We start from the raw sequence: 20,938 nt of genomic DNA, 5'->3' as shown, positions 1-20,938 counted from the left end.
CCTGGGACGTAACATAAATTGGGGGCTCGTCCAGGATCTTTGGTGGTCCAGGGTTTTAAAAATATAGATTTAAAATGAAAATACCTCAGTTGAAATGTATCAAAATAAAATACCAAATACTGCGAGAAAAATATTTAAATACAAATACATTTTGTATTTTGAAAATACAGAAATTACATGTGAATTTAAGTATCCCTAGGCTGAAATCTGTCTGGACCCATTCTGAATGCAAAGAACATTTTAGTGAGTACAACCTCGTAGAAACTTTTGTTTTCATTTCACCTACCTCTCCCTCCATCATTTCAAAAACACCGGGTTTAAGGTGCGTGCCACTTCTGTACTTATTTCTGACCAGGTTACACTGAGGCCTATCACTTGTGGTGAGCACTACTAAATAAATCACATGTAAAACTGTGGGAACTTTTCCTGCTGTCACGTACTGCTCTGAGACACAAAGGTTGAGGATCCAAATGCAGTATTTATTTAAAAGGGTTATCCACAATTGTAATCCAAATCCAGGCAAGGGTCATACACAAACAATCCAAACAATAACAGATAAGGGCTGAGGCAAAGAGAGAAATCCAAGAGAACAGGGAGAGAATCAAGAAAACCAGGACACGAGAGAAACAGGATACAAACACGTTCAGAAAAGCAGTGAGACACATACAAGACTTCACAGAGACTGACAGAATGAACCAGGCTTTTACGGGGTGCTTCTCAATTAGGGTGACCAGACGTCCCGAAAAAATCGGGACAGTCCCGAAATCTATGATTCAAAACAGAAAGATATACGAAGCTTACAGACGCAAACAAACTCAACAGCAGCAGCCACAGATCATTTATGTAGCTGAATATTTTACTGTTTAGATTTGATTATTTTATTTTGTTTTAATTGTCAGCGTTGTTGAGGTTTGTATGATGAGTGTTCATGTCTAAGTGTGTCTCAATTGTTACGCAAAAGATGTTGTAGCATTTTTAGAAGATTTCACACAGATCTCTTCATGTTAATGCATTACAGTGATCTTTCACAACAGCAGAAGTTTTTTTTATATAAAAAAAAATCACATGCATTAATGCTTCATTTTCATAATTGTTTAAGTCAGTCATGAAACTACAGAAAAAGCAGTTTTTAACAACTTTGGTTTCACGTGTTCATTGTCTTGCTGTAAATATTTCCTTTACACAAAATTTGCTGACTTACATGTTAGAGTACATGTGGCATACCACAAATTCATGTTGAGATGTACTGTATATGTCTTTTATTAGTAAACATTTTGTGTGTGTGTTTAGGTTTTTTATAAACGTAAAATAATTCTGCTTCTAGTCAGTTCAGTTGAGCTGGTGCTCCTTTGAATTAGTTTCAACATCAGATACAGTTCACAAGATATTTTATATTCAACTTCCACTTTTTACTTTAAGAATAAACTATATTTCATTTCATTGAGACAAACATCGATGCTCACAATCACTTTTTAAACAAGTCATTTTTAATTGTATGACTAGTGCAAAACACAGGAATGATCAGAAGAAAGTTGCCAAACCACCAAAACACCAAGATCCCATGAAATCAACTGATGTGACCTTTGCTTTTTATATTATTTTAAAGCCATCTTCTAAATTTAAAATGTAAATAAAGCCACATATTAAAATTTATTTTGATTTAATGGGGTCTTTAAAACGTATATATTTGGTGCACAAAAGTATTTTAAAATGTGATATTAAAAAAATCATACAGTAATCTTTAGTAACAGAAATTATCATTGTAAATTGATATGAGCACATATAAAAAAAGTACAATAAGTGTTTGCGAGTTATGAAAGAACACAAACATATCCTTCACTCCTCAGATCTGCTGCAGATGAAGTTGAGATTGACGTGTTCAGGACGGCTGATCCAGCGCTGATCTCCTCCAGACTGAACTGCTCCAGATCTCACTGCAGACTCACAGTCCTCGTCTCCTGTGCCGTTCCCTGGAGCCCAGTTCTGATAGCACACGGTCTCTCCGCTCACCGAGAAACAGAGGCCCAGAGTGCAGGAGTGACGTAAACCCAACCACACCGCCTCAGTAGACGCACGTTTAACCACATTCATCACACGACGCTGCATCTCCTCTGACTGAACCGAGACCAGATCCGTATAATTCTGTCTGCAGTATCTCAGAGCTTCAGGCCACGTCAGATTCTCTTTGATCAGAATCAGTTTATCTGGACACAAAACAAACCACAAGCAAAAACTAGAGAGAGACTGATCAAAAACAACATGCAGAACAAACACTGTGGAGGAATCTGTCATGTCGGACATGTAGCGTGAACTTTAAGATATCTGGAGGTGATGGATGGATTGTGTGTGTTTGTGAGGATCTGCTCACCTTCATGACACACAAAAGGATATTGGAGGTTGCAAGTTTTGTCATGCCATTGACCCAGAGCATAGATCACTACACAGTTTTCACTTCCTCCACTATTATCAGGTTGACCAGAATCCCAGTCTCTGAATGAGGAGTCACTCTGATCTGACCACTGCCATGAGTCTCTGAACAGACCGATCCAGACATCTTTAGATATGTGACTATCATTGATGAACTTCTGAATCTGTTGATTCTCATTCTCGTTCCTCACACTGACCAGATCAGTGTGATTCTGTCTGCAGTAACTCTGAGCGTCTCTCCAGTTCTTCGTCTGATTGACAAAGACGAGTCCTGTGTTCGCTTTAAGAAAAACACATGGAAACCGATTCATGAATCAGTTTGTTCATTATTCTTATTCTGATTTACAGTTCATGGTTTTTAATGTGAATAAGAGCAGCGAAGCATCAGAAACACGTGACATTCAAAGACTGTTTCTACAGCTGATGATATATTAAATATTCATGATGTTTTTGCTGATAAAACATTAAGTAACAATTGTGAATATTTTGATGATTTTCAAACTCTTTATTTCTCCATTATGGTTTGATATGATATCAGTATTTTGCTGAAATATAATTCTCTGTATTCTCTAATAGCAGATTCTCAAAGTTATCAACAACAAAAGATCAACATGCATTAATTAAAGAAAATTCCCCAATCCTATATCGGTTTGTCTTTAGAAATTGACTTCAAGTTGTCTTTGCTATATTTATGACCACATTAAACAGCAGAAGAAATTAGTATCGCATCAAAATTTTGTACAGTATATGGTGTATCTTTTTATAAGAATGTTTATATGAATGTTTATTGTGATTGTATGGAGCTGCACTTACTGTTAGATGAACTGCAGATGAAAGTCAGGTTGTTACTACATGAAGAATCATTCCATTCTCCATTTCTCATGAAAGCACACTCATCTCTGCCATCAGGTTGATAAGGTCCCCAGTCCAGATAGAGCGCAGGTTCACCTGAAGACCACTGCCATTTATAAACACTCGTCCTCTGCAGCCCAATCCAGATATACTGAACACTTCCATGATTCACACTCTTCTTCAGCTCGTTCATGTCGTTCATGTTGTCAGCGGTGGCCAGATCTGTGTAATTCTCTCTGCAGATTCTCTGAGCTTCAGTCCAGTTCTTGCCCACGTTTATAAAGTGATACTGACGCTGAACACATTCAGATACGGAGCAGAGAGCTGTGTAAAATAAAGACAATTGCACAAATAAATTATTTATAATAAACAACAACAAATGAGGGGCAAATAGAAAAATAAACATCTAAACATTAAATATTTGTTATTATTATATGTGAATTTGTAAAAAAAAAAAATTGGAATAAATGCAACAAAATGTGAATATATAAATAAATGTGTAGGCCTACATAAATGAAGGAATTAAATATCCATTGTTATTGTTAACTAAAACTAGAGCAATCATTTTTTGAAATAAAGCAAAAATAATATAAAATATAAATATTATGAAAAACGTAATTAACCTTAATTGACAACTGACTGAAAAAAAAACAAGTTTAAATTGAAGTACTGAAATTACTACAACTAAAATAAAAGTTAGATAGAAACTTAAAAATGTATGAAATACAACAGAATTACTAAACCTAAACTAGAATTAGGCAATACCTGAAAATATAAAACTGAAAGCTATTACCCAATATTAATAAATATTTTAATAGTAAAAATAATATTAATATAAAACTGAATAGATATATGAATAAAAAATATTCGTGATTATGGGAGTTGTGAAAGAGAGCGTTTGATTTAATGCTTTTCATAACAGGGTCAAACCTGATGAAACTATAAACCATAAATAATACAACAAACACACTCACCAATGAGAAGAAGAATCAAATATAGAGTTTGGTCCATTTCTGAGGAAAAACACATTAAAAAACTCAAAATATCATATTCATCTTCAAAGTAAAACATGATCATATAATAAAAAACATTTTAGCAGCAAAACTTGATTCACAATCATTGAGACAATATTAACATCTGAAAGTGTAATTGTGTTTGAAGAATGAACATGTTCTTACTTTAGAGGTCGTGTGTTTCTGTCCTGAGTCTGATGTTTCTGTCTGCAGATTTAAACTACGTGATTATTATATCTGCTCTCATCCCTCATTCAGCTCATCACGTCATTTGTTTATTTCTCTAAAAACCCCTATTTCATATTTTACTTCCTCTATATTTGTGTGTTTCTGCAACTCTTTCCCCTTATTTGCATCTTGGCGCCTGTCAGTCTGTATCAGTGTATGTTAATATGGACCTTATCAGAACATTATATACATATGAACATTCATAATTTACATTTGAACTTTAATAACTAAACAGTTTCTCTAATGTTATTGCTGGACTGTATAACTCGTGTTACATCCCTGTTCAACTTGACATGTTTGTGTTTCTCTGTTTTTGGTCACTTTTTATCTGTTTGTGTGTGAACTGAACAATCCACTAATGATGTGATTGATGAGGGTTGAGTTCATTAGTGAAGACTGGTGATACTGGTTACTGAGAGCCTTTAAAAGCCCCTGTTTGAGACTCCAGTCAAAGAGAAAGAAACGTGTGTGAGATGAAGGAGTGAGTTTGACTATTGAGAGAGTTTGGCTGTGTCTGAAATCACAATCTCTCTTAAAGTTGGTGCTTATTTTGAATAAGAAATTACTTCATGACCAGTAAAAAAGAATGTTCTATATGGTGTGTGTGTGTGTGTGTGTGTGTGTAGTATGAATGCAAACCAGACATACTACATTCGTCATGTTGTCATTATCATGTGACCTACCAGCGTCAGTTGCGTCGCTTCACTACCATTCATCAATCCTCTCCTGTGGCCTCATGGGATAGTAAAGTGTTCATCATATACACACTTCAGAATCTCACAGGAAGAAGTAGATCATCCGGGTACTTTTTAACAACTCTTTTATGAGTGCTGTGAATTCAGACATACTTCTATTGTCACATACTGTCTTCACCGACTATATAGTGATGAATGGGATTTCAGATGTAGCCTTTGTGTTGAGAAGAGGGTTTGAGGGATTAAAAAAGACAAAATGAAGAGAAAGGAAAGATGTTTCCTTTAGGAGGAGACACGACAGACATTCACAACAGAGACGAGATAAAGACATTAAAATGCGGACATTAAAACATTTTTTAATTTTTGTTTTGTTTCATACTCCTGCTGTTTACTGTCTGTTTTTTTTTTGTCTATAAAACATGAACACATTTGCATGTAAACATCCTCATCACTCATTTGTTTATGTCCCTGTTTAGACGTTCAGGATGGACAACATTTACATTTCTGACGTGAAACAGGAGAAACAGAGAGTGTTATTGTTCTAGTCATATTTCATTAAATTTAATTCAGGCTTATTCATTTGCAGAGATGGGTATAAATACATTGTTACGTCCCAGAGGTCTAGAGTCCAGGAGTATAACATAAATAAAGTCTTTACATCTGACTGCTAATTTTATTTATTAAAAAGTTGTTAAAATGGCCACTGTCAGCACATGACATCAAAAAGGAAGCATATTGACTTCAGGGTTGGGTCAAGGCCAAAATAACAAACAATGAATCTACCCTTTTCCCCAAAGAAAACTACTATTTTCACAACAACTAGTTTAACAACAAAACTTTCCTCACATCCTAAAAGAGCATCAGTGATAAGATTTTCTGCACCCTTCTTGTGGCGTATGTCAATGTTAAAACCCTGGACCACCAAAGACCTAGCCTGACAAGCCAGACACACATCGAGATGTTGGGTCTGGGAACACACCATTGGCAGGACTCAATCCGAGGGCCGGGATAAACGATTGTCTTTCAGATTCCCTCTGCACACAATAGGATAGCGCTACAACCAACCAGAGCGTTTTCCCACCAGGAGCTAGTTGATAGATTAAACGTTTGCCGTATCCGGTCGGCAAAACTCCGAACACATCTTCCTTTTTTAAGAATGACTTCAGGTCCGTTCTTTGCTCTTTCCTCAAAGAAAAGCTTAACTCCAAGTCCTCCAGAGTCGCGGCCAAAGCCGATTCGAAAGACCCATCTTCTTTGTTTTCAAGTAACAGGGAATTCACGCAGAACCGACACAACTCTGCCGTCATTATGTTAAGCCCGCCCGCCGACTCTATACACGATGTGATTGGCCTGACTAGAGTTTGTTTTTTCCAGCTCGCAAGTCAATGGAGAGTTGCTAGACGACACTGGCTGCAAATTACATTCGCTGTCTCTAGGGTGCGTCTAGATTTCTAGGATTTTAATTTATATGTCTATGTGATGTTTTTAATACGCTTTAAGACAAATCATGTGTAAATTCATGAGTCGACACCATTGCTGAGTATTTTCTCCTTAAAACTGCAGTGAACCAAAGACAGTCTCAAAAACACGGTTTGAAATCGCTGGTGTTTCTGACGTCGCAAACTACCTTGTAAACAATCAGATAAACGTGTGATCGTCAACCAGTGGATCTCTGAGCTGAGTGAGTGGAGGCGGGGCTAATTTGCATATTCATAGAACAGCGTATACTAAATGTGGTTCCCTGTCTGTCTATTAGTCATCCCAGGTGTTTCCCATTAACCACGCCCCCTTGTTATCCTGTCTAGCTCGTTTACCCCTGTGTTTCAGCCCTGTCTTTGTGAGTTCTTGTTTGACTGTTTTTGTGTCTACAGTTACGCTGTCGTTCGGTTGTTCTGTTCCTGAGTCCTGTGTTCTTGTCCTAGTTTGTTCAAGTTTAGAATCTAATTAATAAAGTGTGCTGCAACTGTTTCTTGCTTCATCTGTGCCTCAACCAACACACACCTGAATTGTAATTTTGACAGAACGAGCAAAGTAGCCTACATTCACTCTCATTATCAGTTGGCATGACCAGAGGATTTTTCACTGTTAAAATACATAATACATTAAAATAAAATACAGGAACCAAATTCAGTCAGTTTTCTCTGCTGCTGATCAGCAGTTTGTTTTACAAGTTTTTTCCCCAATTATGTTCAAATTATTAAAAGTAATCAGTGTGTTTTCAAAGTATTCAGCATCTTTATACGTTATCACATTCACAGTTGTTTTAGTTAATTTCTCAACTGTAAACTTACAATCCACTGTGTTTCACCAACGCACTGACTCCCATCTTCACAAGGAGCTTTCTTGATGTCTCTGAAAGCATTCCTGAAGCTTCATAATCCTTACATATACTCAAACCTTTGCTTTCAATTAGTGCTCGCATTGTGTCTACATCAATTATATTACGTTGATACTGGAAATATAAAAAGCACAAAGTAGTTCTTATTAGATGAGTTAGTGATTCAGTTACTCAAAGTCACTCACTTACCTTTGGTGCAACCTTCAAAAAAAAAAAAAAAAAAAGGCAGTTAAAATATGTTCAAGTATATTACTTGTAATTATGTATATGCAAATCCTCCATGAACATACATTCTGTTGATGACTTGGACGCGCATCACAGAACAGAGCAAGGCGAACATTTGTGCTTATAAAACTTAAACTTTTTTATTTATTTTTGAAATGACCGATCGTTTCGCTAGATAAGACCCTTATTCATCGTCTGGTATCGTTTAAAGCCCTTTGAAGCTGCACTGAAACTGTCATTTGGACCTTGAACCGTTTGGGTCCCATTGGAGTCCATAATATGGGGGGAAATCCTGGAATGTTTTCATCAAAAACCTTAATTTCTTTTCGACTGAAGAAAGAAAGACATGGACATCTTGGATGACATGGGGGTGAGTAAATTATCAGCAAAAGTTTTTTTAAAAGTGAACTTCTCCTTTAAATTTTAAAATTCAGTGGTACTCTGCAGCACAGGGGAGGAGACATTTGGAAGCATCAATTATTTCTGCTGCACACTTGAGATGCTGCAATTTTTTGCATATCTCCTTTTCATCAAGTAGTACAGCCACTAGTGTTTTCAGAGTGTCCTCCATTTGAAGCTGCAAAAGGGCAAACAAAAACACCAATCTGTTATATACTGTATAGGCCCGGTTTCACAGACAGGGCTTAGACTAAGCCAGGATTAGACCATAGATCAATTAGGACATTTAAGTAATTTTTATAAACATGCTTAGAAAAAAACATTACCGATGTGCATCTTAAAACTAAAAAGGCACTGATATATTTTTAAGATCAGTCAGTGCAAGTTTATTTCAGTGGAAACAGCTCAGACTTACATTTTAGTCTAGGACTAGTCTTAAGCCCTGTCTGTGAAACCAGGGGTTAATGTTATACTGATTAAGCATCACATTCATAATGTAAAAGCGCCGATCCCGGGGGTGCTCAGGGTCTCGCGCACCCCCGGGATCGGCACTTCTCTTAAAAGATAAAAAAAAAAAAAATGAGAGTGCATTGTAATACAAGACAAACAGATTCGGAATTTGGAGCCGCGTACTAACACACTACTTTTAATATTATTTACTATAATGCATGGCAGAAATAGTAAAAGTAGTATGAAGTACCAAATTCAGGAAGACACTTCATTGAAAATGGACGACTGGTTTTCGGAGATCAAAAGATTGTTTTAGGTTGATCACGGAAGTTTATTATGCTAGTTTTCGCAAATAAATAGATATTGTTCATTCTAACACTGCTTGTTAACTAGGCTACTCTTCTCTTGAAAGGATGTTGAAAACAACACAACCTGTGTTGAGGACAACACATTTTGTGTTTCTTTTAACTCAACAATGTATTATTCCTGCTAATTTTCTACACACCAATGTGTTATTATTAGACAATTTGTGTCAATTACGTTTTATGTAGGGTAGACTGTGTACAGTTGAGACATAGGTACAGTTGAGACACCTTAAATAACTTGCGCGCGCAGCATGCACAAGTTGTGATTTTTGCTGTGCACATGCGTATTAGTGTCCTCTTTTATCCTGCAAAATCTGAAGACTGGACGCGTCTCAGATCAGAAGATATCTGCAAAAGTTTTTTTTCTAAGGGAAGGCTTGCATCGTTTTTTGCGCACTCAACTATGAATAACTTATTATCCTTATGTGACTGTTAAACGTAACTGGTACCATTACAAACGTTATTCTGTGCCCTAAAAATTGGCATATTCCATGGTAATGAGTCATGCAAGCTCAATGCAAAATCTAGAGAAATGTGCGAAGTGGCCAGCGGGGGATAGTTGAGACACTAGTGTCTCAACCGTACCCCAATAGAGTTATATTACAAAACACGCTGTTTATTTGTTCAGTGTTATGATAGCAGGTTAAACGTCATAATTGGCCAGCATAGGACGCAATTAAAAATACAATTTCATATTTATTATATTTAACTGTATGTTATTAATGAATATATTTTTCTAACATGCATGTTAGAAAGATAACCTAGCAAGTTATCTTATTCTTGTGCAGGATGCCCCGCACGAGAGGTAGGACAACAAATAGGGAATGCCAGGATACCATTTAGAGAGGGCCGCAAAAGTTGTAGATGAGGGCATATCAATTAGGAAGGTAGCTGAGAAGTTCAAGATTCCTGTTGCTTCACTGGCCTGATATGTGAAAAAAAAGAAAAGAGCTTCATCTCTTCATTAGTCTTTTTTTATTATATTTGCAATGACCATTTAGTTACATTTCCCTCATTAAAAATGGGTGTCTCAACTGTACCATAGTACTGTCTCAACTGTCCCGTACATAGGTACAGTTGAGACAGAGTTGACACAAAAAGCACCTTATTTTTATTCGCTAATTGTGGAAAATGTAAACTACTTATGGGTATTATTGATTGATAATACATTAGTCTACATGCTAATGTAATGTCATGTGGCATTTCATGTGAAAATTCAATTCTTTTCCGTATGTATTTTTGTGTGAAAAATCAAAACTCAAAAAGTGTCTCAACTGTACACAGTCTACCCTACACGAAATGCGCAAACTGTGTTAAAATAGTCAAATTAACACATCCTTTTTGAGATGGAGACGTAGGCTACTCGATTGTCGAAGTCAATCAAATTTTTACCGTTACCTTGATAAATCATGTTATTATTTAAGGGCATTTAACAAAACATCAATACATTCTGTTGTTTAATGAAAGAGAGCGACAGATAGCAATGAAAGTGGTAACGTACTTTGTCAAACTCGTTAACGAGCTGCAGCGTTTTATCAGACATCATGCCATTTGCAACAAATCAAAGAAAAACAAAACTCGTTAAAAATGAGTTATCTCTAGAAAGTGAGGGACAAACTTATCAAAGTCTATGAGGAGAAATAAAAATCATTTGTGAAGCACTAACGTTAACTATCAGATGCGGTGCGTCAGAGGTCGCTAACTAAATGCACATTCGACCGTCTAAAAAAATAACAATAATAAAATACATTTGACAATTTATATTTGACAATTTCTAATAAAAAATAAATTGAAATACCTGACATGTGCATCCAAGTCATCCATCGAGTCATTCTCAAAAAGAGGCGGGAACTTGCTTTTTGAGGCGCGGAGTGACGTTGCAGCAATGTGATTTGAATGGATACACCGTGTTGCTCTCTCTCTCTTTATTTTTCTTTTTACACATGATCAACTTAAAATTACACAAAATGTGTTAAAATAGCCATAACACAAAAAATGTGTTATTAAGTATCCTTCCTTTTTGAGAGTGAACTTTTGAACTAGATCATTGGTGTAAATTGTTCTTATTTTGTTTAAAAATTAATTAATGAATTTAGTCCTGCCCTTCAGAGGCTAAATAAGATATTAGCATGTAAAACAAAATAAGAAAAATTTAAACATCACCATCATCTTGCTCAAAAGTTTACCCCTAACTTCTTGAGCATTACCTTGCAGAAAGATGTACAATAGGTAAACATATGACTGTAACTATACATTGCAATCATTTTGTAAGGGTTAAAATATTAATTTAAGAGCTCAGTGTTGAGACCTAGCTTTCACTGACATTTGATTGACAGGCGATCTGACCAATCATAATGCAGATACCTGCCATTTTTGTCAGACAAACAAACCAAAACAGTTAGTAAATTAAAGTCAGTGGACTTGAACTTGAAAAATGGTGTGTACTGATGTCTTTTTGCAGTTCTGATGTTCATTCATGTTTAATTCGTGCTATATCTAGAAGAGATTATCAGTTCACGTGCTGCTTGAACTAAGGCGCTACACATAGAGCACCACAAAACAGTATTTATTGTTTGAAAAAATTCGAAAGCTGAGACTGAGCTCTGTCTTGTCTGTTGGCACATTGTCAGTGTCCTCTTTGCTCCGCAATATATTTTTCACTGTGCGAGAACATGTGGAGTGAGAATGGCTTGTCAGACATAGCAACAGTAACTAAGAGGGGCGGGTCTTTGTGAAAGGTCAATTTCAAATCATTTAAATCTTTGTGGACTCGGCTGGACTCGACTCGGTCTCGGATGTTAAGGACTCGGACTCAAGTCCGACTCGGCCCACTTTGGACTCGGACTACAGTGCAGAACAGAGAACAACAGAGATAATACATACTCTTCTGAGTTTTATAATGTAGGCCTTGTGTTTTATTAAAATGTATTAATTTATATCTCAAAGATGTGCGCTTGTGCGCAGTGCACCGGGTCATGTTGAGAGGGAAACAAACGCATTTTATTATCAGCCTATTCAGAAATAGTGTAAAAGACTGGTAAATAAAATACAACATTAACATTATAAACACTATTAATAACTTATAGGCTATGTCTATGCATATTTTACTTCCCCTTACCTTTACTTCCCCTTTGACATTTGCCTATGTCTATTTGTTAGTCTGGTTGTTTGATGAAAAAAAAGATGAAATGTAGTTGCAATAAACGCGTTAAGAATCCACACAACGGAGGACTCTTATTCTGCAGTGCAGAACTGAGGAAGAACTGATGACGGGACAGTTTGATCAGAGCCCATCTACGGAGAGCCTGCCCACTCCCTATTAAGTCCTATTGGACTGAATTTTGGTTGTAGTTCCACCAGAGTTCCACTGGGGGCGATCGCCCCCATGAGTGCAGAATGAATGGGAGTCTATGGGGCTAGACGGCTAAATGTGTCTCTTTCACCCGATTCCCGTTGAGAAATCTCAGATTTGATTATAGGTATAGCAAGTTCAACATGGGTTATAGGTCGAAAGTTGAATGAACGAGTACTTATGTCCTTTCGATTTCTTACAGGTTGAGCTGTTGCCCATAACATGCCAGCATTCTGCTAATGAACGCTGATTGGTCAGTGAAGGACTGATTACGACCAGAGATACCGCTTGATGGCATTGTGGCATCCGAAGCGGGACCAGAAACAAACAAAACAAAAACTCTTCTAGCACGTGTATTTACCTGTGTCGGCTGTGTGGTCGATGCCTCGAGAGAAAAGAAAGTGCAGAGCGCGAAATCACCAAAGTGACTGAAGGATTGCCGTAAAGCCGTATCTCTGGTTGTACGATGTGTATGATGTCACTGACATTTTAAAAGACTTTTTAAAGCAAATAAGTGACTCTAAAAAATCTAACACCCAGCAATGTGTAATTTCTTTGCATCTCCTTTCGAATACAACATTCAAATTACTAGACAAAAAATTATATCCTGAGAAAAGTGGATTTTGATGGGTATAGCGCCATAGACCTCCATTCATTCTGCACTCGTCCTGTGAGCGCCCTCATATGGAGCCAGAGAGGAACTGCAACCAGTTCAGAAGCCGGAAGTTTACTGAGAGTGGAAGTTCTCCCCTTATTAGACATTCTCTGGTTTGATCTTCGGCTGACAAATCAGAGGAAAGGGGCGTTTCATTCCCGCTTACATGTAGAAATCGAATATTTCTACCTCAGAACGAAAAACGAAAAATCAGGCTGAATTCTTGTTTTTCGTTTTTTTGGAAAAAATGAAAAATCGAAAAAGGAACTGTTTTCTCATTTTTCTACTTTCAATATAACATAAGAAACGACTGAACGAATGATACACGGATTATTGTTCTTGACTATTATTTCAAGTACAATTAAGATGAAAACAAATAAAACGCATTTATGTAACTCAAATATTACATATTTTTTTCCACAAATATGCCTTTTTTAATTTTTTGTTTAAAATTATTCCATAATTTAATGAGGGCCCAGTTCTGCCCCGGACATACTTTCACCTTTAAAAAGATGTAGTGTAGGCCTAATCTTGTTTTGTGAAATAAATAAGTCTGATCCTGAGTCAGAAAGGCAACCTTTAAACCCTTTACAAGCTTTTCAATCATTTTTGATTGGTTGAAAACTTTGAATATATGCCATCTAAACAAACAAAAAGTGGACTTCATTCAATCGAAGTGGTCGAGTCAAAAGCTTAAGAGGGATACAAATAAAAGGAGGGTTAAAAAGCATATATTTTCAAAAAATATGTTTAAAGTCCTGTGACTTTGATAATTTATGGTCTGGATGAACATCACTCTATAAGTTATTGAATAAAAGTTGTTTATCTCCTTATATTGAACATATAATTTAATCTATATAAATACTATATTAATTAAACACATAACTGATAATTAATTCTGGAAGCTTGTGGACAGTTAAGCCTTAATAATGTATTTCTTTAGAAGACCATAAGCTGCAACAGTTTTTTTTGTCTGATACATATCTGATGCCTTAAACATCTTGAAACAGACTTTCACAAATATATGTTAACTTGAAAACCCCAAAACCAATAAACAAAATGCAAATTAGAATACATACTTGTTTACATATCACAATGCAACTTTATTTGAATATCATAGAAAATAACATAAAAACATGTTTGCTCTGGGATTGTTCGCTTTCATTATAACACATGAACTTTGACCTGCGGAAACACTATTGTGATGTCATGTGTCAATGATAACACTTATATGACAAACAAATACGCTTCAAGTCACGTAAAACAGCAAAGAAAAAGTACAGTAGTTGAACACGGCAACATTAACACAATACACTCATAATAAGGCAGCAGTGGTACAATCAGAAAACGCACTAATCACATTAAAAGTACAATCTTATGGTGCGTTCAAGTCCTCCTGGGAAGTTCGTATTTATGAGTTAGGAAGTTACGACGTCAGGTGTGTTTAAATCACTTTGGTCGGAGCAAGATGACGATGAACCTTTTTTTACAAAGATTTTTAACTCTACTTCTGATTAATAAAGTGATTCATTTATCATTGTAAACTGCCCGGCCAAGAAACAAGTCTCTGGTTGGATTTAAATAGGCAAATGCTTAAGAGAAATTGATGCACCTCTTGATGTAAATACATGTTGTGATGTTATTTCCAATAAGATGGGCATCAATTTTTGTTCAAGATCTGGTATTGACAATGCAAGAGTCCAGCACATCCCTGAGACTTTCAGTGAATTTAAGCTCTGGACTCATCAATTCATGTGTGAAAATTAATCTTTTTTCTCACAATTTGAGCCTGATGAATCCTGACACTGTCATCCTGGAATATGGCCATGATGTGTCTGGTTGTTTAAGAAACGAAAAGCTACAAACTCCATCAATTAGGGTTAGAAGAACTGTAGACACATATATAACATGCTAGAAACATAATAATCACTGCAATAATGATCCAATCACAGACTCTTCAGCATTTGCCTGTTTAAATCCAAACAGTGACTATTTTGGCCGGGCAGTGTATATTATATCGTAATTGTTATTTTGGACATACTTAGCTAGTTTTAGTGTAAAGAGGGAAAAAAGTACTTAATTTCAACAAATTTACTATCAATAAACACACTGCATTCATTGCATATTTTCTTACTGAAACGCCCCAAACTCGTAAACTCTGTGATAATACTGAAGAAAATACTGAATTTCCTTACTAGTAAATATTAAAAAAATGTCACTGTTTCCCACTCGTAATTACAACCGTGTCGTGGCGTTTATATGCGTTATATATATTTATATGCGTAACTCGTAAATACGATCTTTCTGACAGTGAAGTGAACTAATCCTTTAATAAAGAATGAGTATCAGGTGTGTTTTTGATTTAAATATTTTTCTTCAATCTATGAAAAAGTAATTAATTTAAACAAATTTACCTTCAATAAACACACTGCATTCATTGCATAGCTTCTTACTGAAACGACCCCGACTCTTAAACTCAACTCATGCTCAAAGAAAATACCGGATTTCATTAGTCTATCAATTTTCCTTCATATACTAAAATAACACTGTTTCCCACTCGTAATTACGACTTCGCCGTGACGTTTATATGCATTTAACTCATAAAAACGATCTTTCCGACATGACTTGAACGCGCCATTATTCACCGTTTCCTCCTGCATCTGAACTCACTGAAACACTGTATTTAAAATCTTTGGCTTTCAAAGCTCAATGTCCAGGAAAAGCTGATTGTTTGATCTCTCTTACGCCGTGACGAACACCAGCCGGGCAGAATACGCCAGATCCGCCAGATAAATCAGGAAGTTGAGCGCGGTGAGAACGGCCACGGCGACCATTTTATCCCACAGGCACAAACCGTGATAGTTTCGGCATCCGTCTGGTCGCCTCGAGCTTCCCAAATAACGGCTGTCAAACTTGAAGACCGGCCAAATGATAGTGGCGGTGAGGTACATGAGAACCGCCAGAAGAGCGTAGGCGGAGAGGAAGCGTGCGAACGGGAACGGAAGGCACCCGGTGCATTCGCCGATGCACAACACCACGATGGCTGCCGAGATCACGAAACAGATGCAGTACACGGCCATGCACCACTTCACAGCGGCGTGCCTGTCGTAAGAGACCGGGTCGCTGACGAACACAAATATGACGCAGGCCACAAAAGTCTCGCAAACCTTCAGGAGACCCGGAACCGTCGCCATGTAACCGGCGACTTCTCCCGGCCGCGCCCGTGCCATACACACCTCCACGAAGTAAGCGGCGGTGGCCAGGCAGGAGAACACAGTGGCGACGATTCTGTGATCCCGAACCTCGCCTGGATACGTGTAGCCCTTCAGAAAGTAGAGCGGGAAGATGATGGACGCGGACAGGCACAGGAGCGCGGCGTAGCAGGCGAACGTAATGGGGAAGTTGTTCCAGGACACGGGGGCGCGAGACTGCAGACCCAGGATCTCCACCAGGAGAACCAGCAGGGTTCCTGCGAAGCTGAAAGCCCAGCAGAACACGCTCCAGTCGGCCGTCCCGCCGGTGAGCCCCCCTCCATGGGACGCCACGCTGAATGCCACACAAGTGAACACTAGAGCCGCCAAACGCGCCCACATCAAACGGGACGGCTTCAAGACCACCAAAGGCATGATGAAGGTGATTCTGGTGACTCTGCAAAGGACAAAAAGAGAGACAGATGGACCATCTGAATCAACAGAGCATGCTATAGACCCCTTTTCAGTTAGTAAACATGGTGATGTTTTTTTGTGGGCGGAGCTTAGCTGGAGGCAGAACGATCCCTCTGGCCGCTTCACTAACGCTAGTTTGCAAGTTTTGTTAGCTTGTTTTTTAACAATGACTGGAAAAAATCCGATTTTATCTTAATGTGCAAGGTCACTCACTGTCCAGGACCGTGATTGTTATTGGCTAAAGTTAATTTTAACGGACGAAACCAGATTGGCCGACCCGTACGCGCTCAGTCAATGGATGGACGATCTGACAGGATCTGCAGTTCTGCCTAGCCAGTGCAAAGAAGACGACAATGACATTACGGTGCAATTTTAATGATGTGAATATTTTCTAGAAATAAAAATTCCAGATACAGCATACTCATTTTTCATTGATTCTTTCACCCAACAACACAACAAGATGACATTTAATAATAATAATAATAATTTAAGTTCCTTATTATGTAGCCGAATCTGTGCTGGTTTGTATTGGCCGCCTCCAGTTTTCCCTTTGTTTTGCCTCCAGCTAGCGCTGTGACGTAACTGTGACGTCGGCTCGAAATTGGTCTATTGGCTGACAGATTTTACAAGCTCTAATCGCTGATCATGCTACTTAGGGTTTGTCCACACATCTTTTTCTCTCCGTTTTGGCCTTCCGTTAACACTGAGACACTAACACTGAAGCTTTTTGAAAACGCTCTCCAAAGTGGATAAATTTGAAAAAAACGATGATGTAAGTTTAGTCATGTGACGCATATTGAACCCATAGATATTCATGTTTATACCGCTATAGTGCCTGTTATGTGCCGTTCACTTTCACACAGTTGATAATATGTTACTCTGCACACTCTTCATATCACAGTCCTACACAGAAAAAAGACCACCAAAGGCATGATGTGTCAAATGAAGGTGCTTCTGGTGACTCTGCAAAGGACAAAAAGAGAGACAGATGGACCATCTGAATCAACAAAGCATGTTTTGGCTGACAGATTTGACATGCTCCATGTTACTGCCTGGTTGTGTAAACATGTGGCCCATTTGGGAGGTTCAACACTTTTAAGGGGAGCTTGTGTGGCCTTTTTACTTCACTGCATAGAGACAGAGTGCATTTAGGCCACGCCCACACCGGGGGATGGGGGGGGGGGGCAACCCAGCCGTCTCCATTGACTTTGTATTGCGTAAAACTGCCTCCTTGTCATTTCTGACTTATAACAAAAAACAATGCCTAAAAGCTGCTTTGTGACAAGGTGTACAGCAAACAAGCTAAAACCACAGAACTAGGCCTAAGTTTTTATAAGTTGTCGACCCCAAAAAACGAGCGTTTAAGGACACAGAAGTGGATACAGGGAATTGAGACCAAGCGCAACATGTCATATTACAGGATAGCTTAGCTTACAGAAATATAGGGCTAATATATAAACTGACATTTGGATATTTGACTTACAGTGAGAAAATGTTTACTGCACACAGTGTATTTTTAGTGCATACCGAGTGTCAGGATCCCACAATTTATCCATTCTTCCAGCTGATGCTTCACGTCTTATTGCCTGCATCCACTTTTGTGTCCTTAAACACTTGTTTTTTGGGGGCTGACAGCTTATAAAAACTTGGGTTTAATACATTAATATGTTTTAGTTTTATTAACATGCTTCAGTTTAAGACCGAATGCACGGAGCAAATAAACTTAAAAACATTGGGTTTCTTTCTCAACTGTTCATTCATGACATAACCGAGAGAATACTTGCCGAGACGAGTATTTTGACATAATTATGTGTGTATGTGTCCGTTCAAGGGCAAGGAAACGCGAAAGAGTAGCTCAGATAACGCGCAAGTCTCTTAAAATTGTTTGAATGTGTAAATTGGCAAGACAAAACACACCTAAATTATGCATTTTCACTCTATGATGGTTAAACTTAGCAGTTAGCTAATCCTCGAATCACATGTGTGCCGAACCGTGGGGCCTGATCCGTACGAATCAACTACGATTCCCCTTTTTTTTTTTAAATAGCTAATAGCATTTTGTTAATAATATCACAGCTCAGCGAGGGCTGTTGAGCTCATTAAAGCCGCAGTTTCCTCCTAATCTCTAGGCTAACCGTTTCTCCTCCTAATCTCCTCCATATGGCTTTAAAAGTACAGCTTTCTGTGCAGAATTCAAATGGGTCTAATACGTTTTGTGTTTTAATTACACTGTCTGAATCGTTCCTATCCCCTATATAGTGCACTTTGTGCCATTCACCATGTAGAATAGGTTTTTGTATCTTATAAATGTGAATTTTGTCATTGTTTTGGAGCAAAACTATCTCACAGATAGGCTAACCGTAAGACTAACATTCATACTAAAAGCCCAAAAAAAAAAAAAAACTTTATTTTTGATTTCATGGAGACTTTAACAGAAAAGGAAATCAATTGTGCAAATGTCCAACCTGCTGTTTTACACACAATGACAGTGAGATGCATTGCACAAGATGTCTATCTGACTTGTGTGCTATGTTACAAGTCTTCTAAAGACAAACGACAGCTTTTTAAGATGATAATGATGTTTTTAATGTTATTTGCTAAACATATTCCCCTCTGCTCCGCCATAGCTCCCAAACCTCATCCACACTAGCACACATTAAACCGTGTAACGCCAAGTTCAGCAGATAATAATTCAGATTTACATCTACAAAAGTACAGCCAGGACATTGCTCAAGATCTCCTTCTGTTGAGGAAATGAAGTCATGGGTTTGGAATGATTCATTTTTTGAGTGTTCCTTTAAGAGCTGCAGTTATAGATCTAGTATTTCACCACACTTCACACATCATGGCCAAACTCAAGTAAATACTTCAACATATATCTAACAAGTTAGCCAACCCCTTTTAAGCGGAGGTGACTCAGCTACAGGTCACTTCCGCCACATTTCACTACGCATTTTAGACGCAAGCAGAGCCAGCAAACACAAAAATAAATGAAAAAAAAAAAGTTTTTAAAGCCGTTGATAATGACTTAAAACCTGTAGAAGCCTACATCTCTGATAGTTTACTGATTTACGCAGTCTATACACTGAGCGAATGTTTCTTTTCTCTCTCCATCTTTCTAGCGGATGTGGTGAGGGGTGTGGTTGTTGGGTTATGGTTCGGATGAGGTTGAGACCTTAATAGTGAACCAAACGTTTTCGGGGAAAAAACAAACGTTCTGCTTTTAGCGATTTCAGCGACCTCGAAATTCATACTTTTATTGCTTAGCCTACGTAATGCGTTAAAAAACGCTTAAAAGTTGCACACGGTTCAAAAAGTACGCAATATACAACGTTACGCACATATAAACCCAACGCAGTAACTGTTATATTCACAAAAGCGTGTGTTTATGTAAATGAGGCGCATTCCTCTAGCTGAAATGTACCGTATACAAAAACACAATTTCCACCCTTAATTACTGATTATAGATCAATGCAAACGCAAATCCCAACAGAAAAGAAGAAAACAAAACGATATAGACATACCTTGTACTTATGTAGAAAAACTTTCCCCCTTTATTCCAGTTTGTATCACAGTGGAGATCGAAACCCTCTCCTGTGACGCTGCCCAGATGTTCTTCTTCTTTAACGGGACTCACTTCATTCCTCCACGCCCATTTCTTCCAAATTAGGTACTGCATTTCTCTTATCATTTGACCCACGCAGTCTAGACCAGAGAAGGGAATTCTATGCTAAAATTAGATGCATGTTGGTTTTAGCACTTCATTATGTTATATTTTCCTCTTTTTTTTCTGTATATCTTTTTTTTAATTTATTTAATATATTGTATTTAGTATATATTTTAGCATAAATTGTATACAGACAAAAAAAAAACAAAAAAACAACAACTATTATTTTGTCTAATTTTCATACTATTTTGTCTTTTGAGGAAACTCAGTAAATGCTGAGTGGTATTGTCAGCTTTCTCTGCGATGATCGAAACCCGTTACTGAGGTTGGGCGCTACATAATCTTAAGTAAATATGTTTCGGGACAAGATGTTCCAATAATAGATTGTATACAATGATAATGAAAATGAGAAAAAAAATACCTAACGTTTTATGTTGTTGCGAGTAGACTTACAACAGTTTTAACAGGATTCATTCATTTCGTTGTAGCCTGTCTGTGGTTCATTTTCAGTGTGACAACACACATACATTACGAATGATCACGTGTTCCAAACATTACTGACTTCTCGCGAGTTTACAGAATCTACTGATTTTAACTTGCCTTAGTT

At 37.6% G+C, this 20,938-nt stretch overlaps 2 protein-coding genes across 3 annotated transcripts; both read right to left on the bottom strand.

The window, feature by feature from the left end:
* Positions 1-1,836: 1,836 nt before the first annotated feature.
* LOC308705477 (C-type mannose receptor 2-like) lies at positions 1,837-4,290 on the bottom strand (the record flags this gene model as incomplete). The annotated part of the gene is made up of 4 exons (XM_081390500.1): positions 1,837-2,204; positions 2,369-2,698; positions 3,241-3,603; positions 4,254-4,290. The coding sequence occupies 4 exons, from the start codon at positions 4,288-4,290 to the stop codon at positions 1,837-1,839; spliced, it is 1,098 nt and encodes a 365-aa protein (XP_081246626.1).
* A 9,770-nt stretch (positions 4,291-14,060) lies between these two features.
* Positions 14,061-20,844, bottom strand: myadma (myeloid associated differentiation marker a). Of its 2 annotated transcripts, none has more exons than XM_081358762.1 (3): positions 20,785-20,844; positions 20,189-20,369; positions 14,061-16,647 (listed from the first exon to the last, which is right to left on the bottom strand). In XM_081358762.1, exons 2-3 carry the CDS (start codon positions 20,353-20,355, stop codon positions 15,741-15,743), a joined length of 1,074 nt encoding a protein of 357 aa, XP_081214888.1. In that variant the 5' UTR covers positions 20,356-20,369; positions 20,785-20,844; the 3' UTR covers positions 14,061-15,740. The 2 variants fall into 2 exon arrangements, 1 of the variants encoding a protein (XP_081214888.1); XR_014029629.1 differs by lacking the exon at positions 20,785-20,844 and having other exon boundaries at positions 15,104-15,128; positions 15,459-16,647; positions 20,189-20,281.
* Positions 20,845-20,938: the final 94 nt, after the last annotated feature.

This window comes from Scardinius erythrophthalmus (genome assembly GCF_964197995.2).
Source record: "Scardinius erythrophthalmus genome assembly, chromosome: 2".
Taxonomy (NCBI): domain Eukaryota; kingdom Metazoa; phylum Chordata; class Actinopteri; order Cypriniformes; family Leuciscidae; genus Scardinius; species Scardinius erythrophthalmus.
This window is presented reverse-complemented; position numbering and strand designations above follow the sequence as displayed.

Excerpts from the sequence above, each read along its gene's own strand:
- myadma (XM_081358762.1), bottom strand. The coding sequence starts at position 20,355 with ATGATAAGAGAAATGCAGTACCTAATTTGGAAGAAATGGGCGTGGAGG. Across the intron at positions 16,648-20,188 it reads TTTTTCTACATAAGTACAAG|AGTCACCAGAATCACCTTCA; the intron begins GTATGTCTATAT and ends TGTCCTTTGCAG.